Raw genomic sequence first — 12,457 nt, forward strand, 5'->3', positions numbered from 1 at the left:
CTTTCCGTGCAGGACTTTGCGCGCGATCTAAACTTATCTAAACTTATCATGTCTAAACTTATCACGCCTAAACTTATCACGCCTAAACTGGCTATTCACCAGCGTGGTGCAATGGTTATCACGCCTAAAGTCTCTAACTGGGTTAGCACCGCTTTGTGAATCGAGCCCATTAAGTTTTAGGAAGCGAGAGGACATGAAGCAGTCAGGAACACGTTTGAGGAGGGAGTGAAGGTCTGGGTCCGAGAGGTACAGTTGTGTATCGTCTGCATACAGGTGGTATTGAAACCCGAATGAGTTGATTAAACTCCCTGGTGGTATGATTCCCGCGGCTGCACGGCCACGGGAGGGTTTTTTCCACCTTTTTTAATTTTTTTTAGCATGTAGCTAGCCTAGCGCTAGCTACATGCTTCCCCCCTCCCTGCGGCGTCCCCTCGTAATGCCCGAATGCCGCCGGCGCCGCTTGCCCATAAGGAAATCCCCTTCTGAACGGGATTTCCTTGAGGGCTTCCCCCGTCGTCATGGCGACGGACGTCGTGACGTCACAAGGAATCTCGATCCACCCCATAGCGCAGCCTGGCGGCGATTGGCCAGGCTGCGCAAGGGGTATGCGGGGGGGGGGGCGGGCGCCTGTATAGCGGCGGGTAGCGGCACATCGGCGGCAGCGATCGGACCAAACACGCAGCTAGCAAAGTGCTAGCTGCGTGTTTGAAAAAAAAAATGATGCAAATCGGCCCAGCAGGGCCTGAGCAGCACCCTCCGGCGGCTTACCCCGTGTCCAGCACTAGGTTACCGCTAAGGAGGTTAAGTCACCAACACCGTGCATGTAGATGTAGAAGAGGAGGGAACCAAGAACAGAGCCTTGAGGAACCCCGACCGACAAAGCATGAGGAGAAGAGATCTGATCTGAGTAGGAGACTGTGAAGGACCTTCCAGAGAGGTAGGAAGATAATCATGTGAGAGCGGGGCCCTTTATTCCGACATTTGAAAGTATTTGTGAGAGTAAGGTGTGGTCGACTGTATCGAATGCTGATGACAAATCAAGAAGGATGAGTATGGAAAATTGACCTTTGGATTTAGCTGTAAGAAGGTCATTGTCCACTTTGGTAAGGGCCGTTTCCATGGAGTGGTTGGAGCGAAAGCCAGACTGGAACTGATCAAGTAGGGAGTTAGCTGATAAATAATGGCTTCATTCTGCATGTATATGGCATTCAATTAGTTTGGATGACATGTGGATAGGGAGTATGGCTGGTCACATGGTGCTGCGGCCTCTGCAGGGCATGCTGGGTAATAACTATGACATGTGGATAGGGAATATGGCTGATCACATGGTGTTGCAGCCTCTGCAGGGTATGCTGGGTAATGTCTATGACATGAGGACAGACAGCTATAGGTGAGTAGAGACTATGGCTGATCACATGGTGCTGTGGCCTCTGCAGGGCATGCTGGGTAATAACAATGACATAAGGATAGACAGCTATAGGTGAATAGAGATTATGGCTGGTCACATGATGCTGCAGCCTCTGCAGGGCATGCTGGGTAGTAACTATGACATGTGGATAGGGACTATGGCTGGTCACATGATGCTGCGGCCTCTGCAGGGCATGCTGGGTAGTAACTATGACATGTGGATAAGGACTATGGCTGGTCACATGATGCTGCGGCCTCTGCAGGGCATGCTGGGTAGTAACTATGACATGTGGATAGGGACTATGGCTGGTCACATGATGCTGAGGCCTCTGCAGGGCATGCTGGGTAGTAGCTCTGACATGTGGATAGGGACTATGGCTGGTCACATGATGCTGCGGCCTCTGCAGGGCATGCTGGGTAGTAACTATGACATGTGGATAGGGACTATGGCTGGTCACATGATGCTGCGGCCTCTGCAGGGCATGCTGGGTAGTAGCTCTGACATGTGGATAGCGTATGGCTGGTCACATGATGCCTCTGTACAGGGCTATATCAGATATGACACACACAGCTATGGATGCACAGGAGCCATCGCTGGTCACACTGCGGCCTCAGTACAGGGATTGTTGTTGAGAAGGAATGCTGCCGCCGCTCCGCTGGTATTCCTTGTTGTCACACTCCGATCTGGGAACCCGGCCAGCAAATCAAAGGGGAGAGAGACAGGCGGCGAGCGAAACGTGCCGATGACCTCATTATGCGGAATGGTGCAGCACACACATGAAAACAAGGGAATTTACAAGAGAAAACAGGAAAATGACAACAGAAGACCAGTGACAGCAGACGGTGGGAGCAGCAGCGAGGCGTCTCTACGCAACAGAAACTAACACTACATAATACAGGTCACTAGTGCGACCGCTTACATAATACAGGTCACCGGTCTGACTGCTGTCTGTGGCCTCCCCAGCCTGTGTGTGCTGATCACTGCAGGTTACATAACACAGGTCACCAGCCTGACTGCTGTCTGCGGCCTCACCAGTCTGACTGCTGTCTGTGGCCTCACCAGTATGACCGCTGTCTGTGGCCTCACCAGTCTGACCGCTGTCTGTGGCCTCACCAGTCCGCCGAAGGGTAAAATCGATGGAAGTGATCGATTGCTCCAGAAAGATGATCTGGTTTGACAGGGAGCAGGGCAGAAGCGCAGCGGTACATCAATAGCCATCTGATCTCCCCACAAGTTTTAATAGTGCTACCCCAGCATTCAGTTTCCAAGCAGAGCACTCACTGCAGTTGAGCGCACTCACCTGTCCAGCACACTCCCTCCTGTGTTCTCTATTCTCCATCCCGCAGCATCTCTGTCCCTGTGACCCGATGACACATTACGTGGCTATGTACGTGTTGCCGGGTCAGGGAGAACTGGCGCCCATTGGGAGGGAGGTAAAAGCACTTAGGAGAGGGCATGCTGCTGGTCAGGGCCCTTCTACAGAGAATGCTTGGTTATTGTTACCTGTGATGTGGTATCACATACTACCTTCCTGGCATTGTCCAGGCTGCATCCATACTGTTGGCCATGTTCCATGGGCACGACATGTTAAGTTGTGTACAAGGTTCATACATGCAGATAAATGGGCTGTGTGTCCTTATGCACACACAAAACTTTAAAAGACCCCCTCTGACCGATGCTCCTGTAACCTCACAGCTTCAGGGTGTGCTCGCTGTCTCCGGGCCCTTACAGCCTTAAAGTGGATCCGAGATGAAAAACTAAATATAACAAGTAACTTGTCTATATATCTTATATAAAGTTTAGATAGTTTACACAGCAAATCTAGCTGCAAACAGCTTTAATAGAACATGATTATTTCTTCCTGTGATACAATGACAGCAGCCATGTTGTTTGTAAACATTACACAGAGGCAGGCTTTTTCTGTATCTTGAGCACTCACCTGTGAAAAAAACCTAATCCCCCCTCCTCCTTCCCTATGGCTCTGAAATCAATGGCTAGTAACACCTCCCCCTACTCCTGCCCAGACTGAGCTCCCATGAGCCCTTGCTACTGTCTGAAAGTGCCTTGGCTCTCTGAAAACCTGTGGGCGTGGCTTGTTTAGTTTATAGGGAATTAGAGTATTAAGACAAAAACAAAAAAGTATTTGGCTTGAGGAATGCCCTATAAACAATAGGAAAGGAACACAATAATGCAATGAGTAAAAGTTCACCTCGGATCCACTTTAATGTATAGTTACATTACAGTTTCCTTACTGTTGTGACCCTGACTTCTTTTTGATTCCTGCCCACCTGACTGCTGACTACACTTGATGACCTCCTGCCAGATCCTGACTCCAGTTGTTTGCAATCTGCCCTGATCCTTGTCTCATCTTCACTCCATCTCCTGGACACAGACCTGCGGCTACCTGCCTGTACATCTATCTTGCAGGCCCTCCTGTTCGCTCTGTCACTGGTGGGCAATAGGAGGAACTGTGACCCTTGCCCACTAGGGGTGGTGGCTTCTTGACCCTTGCGGGATTCTCTGGTGAAGATCGCCATTTGCTCTTAGAAGGTCTTCATCCACACTGGTGCCAGGGTCAACACAGGGTCAACAGAGGTTCCTTACCTTACCATGTAGTTACAATGATGTATTGGTATTCACAGTATGTTATAACATGTACAGTATTGGACTCAGTAAAGAGGCTCCTGTGCCCATTATATTTGTTGAGTAAAGAAGGGGGGTTAGCAGAGGATGGGGGTCTTACCGTTCCTTGTTGAATTTCAGGGAGTGGAGCACGGCCGGCCTCTTCTGCCTCAGGTTCCACAAGTGAAGCGTCTCATCGGCACATGCAGTGACCAAGGCACCCTGCCAACACACAGACCCCACATCACCACATTAGCAACATTTTACAGATTTACTTAAAACACGACGGAACTTTATTTCATAGCGTAACCCAAACAATATCTCACAGCATCGGATCCCCATTCCTGAAATGTCAATAAGTCCTGTAATCACAGTCCGCACAATGCACTGCTGAGGTGAGTATATCTGTGCCGGAACCTGGCTTCCTGGTGATTTAATGAGAGAATGACAACTTCCTGGATGAACATGGAGCATATTCTCCAGGCCTGCGCGAGGCTGTCCAGCTCCGGTCCTCAAGGGCCAAATCCATGCCAGGATTTAGGAAAGACTGAGGAATGTGCTCTACTTGATGAGCCACACCCTACCTGATTCAGTCCCATCAATTAACTGGAGCTGTGCCAAAACTATGTGAGGACCTCGGCCCTTGAGGACTGGAGATGGACAGCCTTTTGTTAGTGGGACCAAAAGAGAAGCTCGGGAGGTTTGACCCAGGCTGACGTTTGCATTTTAAAGCAGCCCAAGTGTCGGGACCTTTAAAGAGACTCTGTAACAACAAAAACCTCCCCTGGGGGGTACTCACCTCGGGTGGGGGAAGCCTCCGGATCCTAATGAGGCTTCCCACGCCGTCCTCTGTCCCACGGGGGTCTCGCCGCAGCCCTCCGAACAGCCGGCGACAGAGCCGACTGTCAGTTCAATATTTACCTTTGCTGGCTCCAGCGGGGGCGCTGTGGCGACTTTCGGCACGGAAATACACGGAAATACCCGATCTCCGTCGGGTCCGCTCTACTGCGCAGGCGCCGGAAACTTGCGCCTGCGCAGTAGAGCAGACCCGACGGCGATCGGGTATTTCCGCCTACTTCGGCGCCGAGAGGCATCAGAGCGCCTGCGCAGGAGCCAGGAAGGTAAATATTGCGTCACGGCTGTACGGAGGGCTACAGCGAGACCCCCGAGGGACGCAGGACGGCGTGGGAAGCCTCATTAGGATCCTGAGGCTTCCCCCACCCGAGGTGAGTACCCCCCAGGGGCCGTTTTGTCGTTACAGTTCCTCTTTAAGTGCTCTAAAATGAAGGTCGAAACATTTGACCGATGGGAGTCAATCTATGGCAAAGCATCCACTGTCCAAAGAGTCATTGCAAGTAGGGTTTGTGGGTTGTAGCACAGTAACATACGGGTCTGTGCTTCCCCATGTCCCTCAGCAGATGTAGTGTGTACCGGCCCTCATATTTGCTGAGGAACACAGTAATAGTTATGGTGGGAAAGAGGCCTTAATTATTTCTTGGGTCAACTCAGCCTCCGAGATGAAAAATTAACTATAACAAGTACCTTGTCTATATATCTTAACTAAAGTTTACACAGCAAATCTAGCTGCAAACAGCTTCAAAAGTTTATGATTATTTATTCCTGTGATACAATGTCCTCAATTCACTAAGCTTATCTCCTGTCTTCCTAGAGTTGTTACCATGGTGATAAGGCATGTAGTATTCAGGCAACATTTTACCTCAGGCAAACCTAAAGTTAACTCTTCTGTCTTTAAGTTAACTCTCCAATCCTTAAAATAACTCCAGAGTTAAAGACAGGCTGTTAATTAACTGCGTGTGAAAATACCTACAGGGGAGGTAAATTAACTACAGAGGAGGTAACTTAAGGAATGAAGAGATAAGATAACTCTCTCACTGTGTGAGGTAAGTTTTCTCTTGCCTTATTATCTCCAGCATGATCTTAGTGAATTGAGGCCAATGAGAGCAGCCATGTTCTGTTTGTCATCATTACACACAGGCAAGATGATCTGCATCTCCAGCCCTCAGCCTGTGAAAACTTCACTCCCCTCTCCTCCTCCCCTCTGCCTCTGGAATCTCTGGCTAGTAACCTCCTCCTGCTGCCCAGACTGAGCTCCCATAAGCCCTTGCTACTAAGGCTCAGAGTGCCAAGGCTCTCTGGAGAAGCTGTGGGCGAGGCTTGTTTAGTTTATAGGGAATTAGGGTATTAAAACAAATGAAAAACAAAATGCTTTCCGATGACTTTATTTTGAGTATACAGACATAATACAAGACCTGAAGATTGTGTGGTGAGAGTTTTGTGCATCGTTGCAGAATAAATGAATCATAAACATGCTGCCTCCTCGTTGTTGACACAGCAGAAATAGGAGGCCGCTGGCTGTGACAGCTGTGTGAGGAGGACAAGTCACAGCACAGCGCCCCCCGGGGGAGCGGCAGAGAGGGGGTTAGTATTGTCACTCACCTCGTTGATGAGGAACTGGAGATGCAGGACGGCTGCACCGCTGTCATGCTGGCAATGGCAATCCACGCCCGGCCGACCCAATCTGAGACAATCCACGGTTAAGGAACTTTACTGGTAAACAATTATAAAGCGATTAACTTTGTCAGTGTCATAATTATGTAAGCGGCATGGCGTTCCCCCTCAGAGTGCCAGCTGGAGCACTACCCGTCCTCGGTCAGCACCGGGAGAAGGACAGCGCCGTGAGGCTACACTCAGCTGCCATATGCAGAGCGCAGGGAGGACGGATGTCCCCGGACTCCCCTCAGGGGCCGCCGTGCGGGGAATCCGCCGTCATGGAAAATGTCATCTGAGCTGACACATCCATCACTGTGACCTGCGTGCTGTCCTCCCTGAGCTGCAGACACAGAGGCATCGCTGGCATCAGCCGCTGTCAGTATAAACCGCAGAGACATACAGGCCTGTCTCCCCACAACCGGGAATACAGCAGAGGGAAAGGTCAGCGATGACGGCTCTGGCTGCAGGGTTATCAGTCCTGCACATAACAGGCCCTTTCTATACTCCCCCCATCACACCCCTGACGGACTGCTCACACATTAATACATTTTTGTTATTTATTAATACTGATAAATACCTCTGGTTTAAATTTAAAGGAATACTGAGGTTAAACTAAACTGCTATGATTAACAAGTGGATCTATCTTCCTTCTCCTAAACATGACTTTTTGAGATACCCTACAGTATTATTTGATATTTAAATCTACTTTTTAAGTTTTTTATTTTTCTTTGCATCTGCTCGATGACACAGTGTTTGAAGTATGCCAAAGCTAATATATATGAACTGCTGACCTATGTTATCTATCCCCTGCTCTCAAAAGCTATTCTCTGCCAGACAAGAGTTTTAGGGCTGTAATACCTTACCAGTTCATATACATGACTAAAAATAGACAAGGTAAAAAAATTAGACCACAAATTAATGTTGGAAACATATAGTTAACAATAAAAGTTGTTAATGGGAATTTCTTTTAACCATTTCCGTACAAGCATTAAAGTGAACCTCCAGACTAAAAATCGACTCAGCAGCACTGAAAAGGCCTGGTGTTTCTTCAACAGTTTCACGGCATCAGAACTTTGTTTCTCTTATACAAGCCTCATTTTTAGCTGCACAGAAGAAAACTGCCCATTTTTCCCCTGATGCTGTGCAAAGCATGATGGGATTTCTGATGTTGATGTTCTCGTTCTGCTGTTTTGGTGCAAATTTTTTTTTCTTACATTTTGAATTTGACATTTGAAGCCTAGCGTGAGCAGCTGGGAGGGGTGATCAGGACACAGGATAGTTGGAACTGTGTCTCATGCTCCCTGTCACCTCCTTTCAACCAAAAAGATGGCAGCCCCCATGACAAAGATGGCAGCCCCCATGAATCACAAACATTTGCCTGTTCTTTTAAAACAGGGTGGGTAAGAGATTATATTACCTATCTATTCTAATTAACATAACTCATGTAACTTGATGACAGTATGTTTGTTTAGGCTGAAGAAAAAAAACGAGCTTACAGACATCACGCCACATGAACCTGCTGCTGCTGTCGCTCTCCCGTCGCTGTAGCCTCCTTGCTCTGCCGTCACTATGACAACAGAGCTCCTGACCCTGTGATCACTGTGAGCCAATAGGATTGTCTCACAGTGATCACAAGGTCAGCAGCCTATGAAATCAGATCCTGACCAGCTCAGTGAGCTCTGCTGTCATACTGATGGGCAGAGAGAGGGGGCTGCAGCGGGGAGAGAGTAGCGTGATCGGCGATAGAGGAGGGAGCATGCAAAGGGAATGATTGAAATCTACGCCCTGGCAGAGATAACAGGTGCCCAACAGGCCGTAGATTTCAATCAGCGCAGTCCGGAAGCGGTTAAAAAAAAATAGTATACATTGATGATTTTTAACTTCATCAAATCAGATCCGATGATACAAAAATTGCAGTGTGTATCGACAAACCAGATCAATCTTATCACATGATCTAAATATAAAATCATTCCTAAAGATTGTACCATTTATAAGCACCTTAAAGAGGAACTGTAGTGAAAATTACTTATTAAAGACTACAGTACTCTATAAATTATTTAATCAGTGTTTGCCTATTGTAAGATCTTTTCTCTCTCTGATTTTCATTCTGAAATTTATCGCAGGAGGTGAAATCTTTACTGCTGTCAGGTGCATCTCTGTGCAATGTTTGTTTACTCCATGTTCCAAAGCCAGTAGGAAAAAATACTTGGTTTACCAGAATGCTCTGGGAGGAGAATTCTGCATAGCTAAACAGGCTAGGCTAAGCATCACTGGCAGGGCGAGCTACACACCAATATACAGCAATATATAATTATGGAAGTGTTTGTGATGCTGAAACTGGGTAAATTAAATTACAGGTGGGTATTCTGAATGCTTCTATTTGCCAGCGCAGGTCCTCTTTAAGCCTATGGCGGTTGAGTGATGAGATCAGCCCTTGTCTCTATTCTGAGTCCATCCCCCTGGACACAGGACATGTACCAACCTAATTATTAACCTAATTAATGTACCTATACTGAAAGGCCATCTCCTATGCATAGACATCTAACCCTGAGGTTAATAGAACATCATTATTTATCCTGAATACTGTGGGGAGGACAAGAGGACATGTCACCTTACAGCATCATAATTCACCTTTTCAATCAGCCACATAAGCAGCTTACAGGCATTTTTCCAAGATCCAGGAAACACTCTGCTGATGACTGCAGCGTTTCCCGTGCTGTAACCACTGTACTGGCAGCGAAGCATTCAGAAATAATTATTTCAACTGAGCCATGAGAGTAATGAAAACAGCAGCTAGCAGCTATGCCACGCCTCTTCTATGCTGGCCACACCCCTCCCATTGTCCTGGTCACTACCTAAAGTAACCGAAACAGCAGCTATGCCACGCCTCTCCTATGCTGGCCACACCCCTCACATTCTTCTGCTCACTCCCTAGAGCAGGCATGGGCAAACTCGGCCCTCCAGCTGTTACGGAACTACAAGTCCCACAATGCATTTGCCTTTATGAGGCATGACTGTGGCTGTCAGACTCCTGCAATGCATTGTGGGACTTGTAGTTCCTTAACAGCTGGAGGGCCAAGTTTGCCCATGGCTGCCCTAGAGTAACCGAAACAGCGGCTAGCATCTATGCCACGCCTCTCCTATGCTGACCATACCCCTCATATTCTTCTGCTCACTCCCTAGAGTAACCGAAACAGCGGCTAGCATCTATGCCCAGGGCCGGCGCTACCATAGAGGCAAAGGAGGCAATTGCCCTAGGGCCCCATTGCCTGTAGGGGCCCCCAGTGGCTACAAGAGGAATTTTTTTTTTCAAAAAGACCTTATAGTTTTAGAGAAAATCGATTTTAAAGTTTAAAAAAATATATATATACATTTAAAAACCCGCCAACTTTAACGGTTAATAGCAAAGCCTCCTTAAAGAGACTCTGAAGCGAGAATAAATCTCGCTTCAGAGCTCATAGTTAGCAGGGACACGTGTGCCCCTGCTAAACCGCCGCAATAGCGCCGCTCAACGGGGGTCCCTTGACCCCCAAACCCCCCACTGCGACACTTGGTCGCAGACTTGGTCGTGATTTATTGCTTCCTGGAGGCAGGGCTAACGGCTGCAGCCCTGCCTCCAGTCGCGTCTATCAGCGGCGCATCGCCGCCTCTCCCCCGCCCCTCTCAGTGAAGGAAGACTGAGAGGGGCGGGGGAGAGGCGGAGATACGCGCTGACAGACGTGCGTGGGGCAGGGCTGCGGCGGTTAGCCCTGCCCCAACCAGGAAGCGCTCCCCCGCATTACGGAGGGGATTTGGGGGTTCAGGGACCCCCGTTAAGCCGCGGGATAGCGGCGTTTTAGCAGGGGCACACATGCCCCTGCTAACTCTGAGGTCTGAAGCGAGATTTATTCCCGCTTCAGACTCTCTTTAAATGCTAAAAACCCCAAATTTGCAGAATATATTAAAGGAATACTGTAGGGGGGGTCGGGGGAAAATGAGTTGAACTTATCCAGGGCTTCTAATGGACCCCCGCAGACATCCTGTGCCCGCGCAGCCACTCACTGATGCTCCGGCCCCGCCTCCGGTTCACTTCTGGAATTTCAGACTTTAAAGAGACTCTGAAGCGAGAATAAATCTTGCTTCAGTGCTTATATTCAGCAGGGGCATGTGTGCCCCTGCTAAAACGCCGCTATTCCGCGACTAAACGGGGGTCCCTTACCCCCCCAAATCCCCTCCGTGGTGCCCGGGGATCTCTTTCTGGTGAGGCAGGGCTAACGGCCGCAGCCCTGCCTCCACGCGGGTCTGTCAGTGCGTATCTCCGCCTCTCCCAGTCTTCCTTCACTGAGAGGGGCGGGGGAGAGGCGGAGATCCACCGCTGATAGACTCGCTGAGAGGCAGGGCTGCAGCCGTTAGCCCTGCCTCAACAGCAGCAAAATCTACGACCAAATTGGTCGTGGATTTTGCAGGGGGGGGATTTGGAAGGTAAGGGACCCCCGTTTAGCCGTGGGATAGCGGCGTTTTAGCAGGGGCACACATGCCCCTGCTATATATAAGCTCTAAAGCGAGATTTATTCTCGCTTCAGTGTCTCTTTAAAGTCTGAAAACCACTGCGCTTCCGTTGCTCTGTCCTTGCTCCCGCTGATGTCACCAGGAGCATACTGCACAGGCACAGACCATACTGGGCCTGCGCAGTGCTCTCCTGGTGACATCTGCGGGAGCGAGGACACGGCAACACAGGCGCAGTGGTTTTAAGACTTTAAAGTCTGAAATTCCAGACGTAAAACGGAGGCGGGGAGTGGCTGTGCGGGCACAGGATGTCTGTGGGTGACCATTAGAAGCCCCGGGTAAGTTTAGTTCATTTTCACCCGACCCCCGTACAGTATTACTTTAAGGAGATCATTGGGAATAAGAAGAATTTTTTTTTTATTTTTTTTTTTCAAAAAGACCTTTTAGTTTTTGAGAAAATCGATTATAAAGTTTCAAAGGAAAAAACTATACTTTTAAACGTGGTAAATGTAACGTTTTAGTAGCAAACCTAACGCTAGTGTAATTTTACATATATCAAAAGAAAAAGCAATGAATTTCCAGACGCAGTACGTATGGACTCCCTGGACACCCCTTCGCAGCCGCAACGCATTGGCCAGGGATCGCTATACAGCCGCAATATGGCTGTTGGGGGGCCCCCAGGTTTATTTTGCCCTGGGGCCCCATTGTCACTAAAACCGGCCCTGTCTATGCCACGCCTCTCCTCTGCTGGCCATACCCCTCATATTCTTCTGCTCACTCCCTAGAGTAACCAAAACAGCAGCTAGCAGCTATGCCACACCTCTCCTATGCTGGCCACACCCTTCTCACTCTCCTAGTCTCTCCCTAGAGTAACCGAAACAGCAGCTAGCAGCTATGCCACACCTCTCCAATGCTGGCCACACCCTTCTCACTCTCCTAGTCTCTCCCTAGAGTAACCGAAACAGCAGCTAGCAGCTATGCCTCGCCTCTCCTATGCTGACCACACCCTTCCCAATCTCCTAGTCTGCTCACTCCCTAGAGTAAACGAAACAGCAGCTATCAGCTATGTCACGCCTCTCCTATGCTGGCCACACCCTTCTCACTCTCCTAGTCTCTCCCTAGAGTAACCGAAACAGCAGCTAGCAGCTATGTCACGCCTCTCCTATGCTGGCCACACCCCTCCCATTCTCCTGGTCGCTACCTAAAGTAACCGAAACAGCAGCTAGCAGCTATGCCTCGCCTCTCCTATGCTGGCCACATCCTTCCCAATCTCCTAGTCTGCGCACCACCTAGAGTAACCAAAACAGCAGCTAGCAGCTATGCCTCGCCTCTCCTCTGCTGGCCACACCCCTCCCATTCTTCTACTCACTCCCTAGAGTAACCGAAACAGCAGCTAGCAGCTATGCCACGCCTCTCCTATGCTGACCATAC

At 49.2% G+C, this 12,457-nt stretch overlaps 1 protein-coding gene across 6 annotated transcripts in view; it reads right to left on the reverse strand.

Annotated features, from left to right (window-relative positions):
• STXBP5L (syntaxin binding protein 5L) overlaps positions 1-12,457 on the reverse strand; it is a 376,217-nt gene that overhangs the window by 209,908 nt on the left and 153,852 nt on the right. For all 6 annotated transcript variants that reach the window (XM_068270954.1, XM_068270953.1, XM_068270957.1 and 3 more), the window contains exons 3-4: positions 6,488-6,569; positions 4,152-4,252 (exon numbers count right to left, since the gene is read on the reverse strand). In XM_068270954.1, coding sequence (XP_068127055.1) covers positions 4,152-4,252; positions 6,488-6,569 — 183 coding nt within the window. The remainder of the gene's footprint in view (positions 1-4,151; positions 4,253-6,487; positions 6,570-12,457) is intronic.

Source organism: Hyperolius riggenbachi, chromosome 2 (assembly GCF_040937935.1).
Source record: "Hyperolius riggenbachi isolate aHypRig1 chromosome 2, aHypRig1.pri, whole genome shotgun sequence".
NCBI lineage: Eukaryota > Metazoa > Chordata > Amphibia > Anura > Hyperoliidae > Hyperolius > Hyperolius riggenbachi.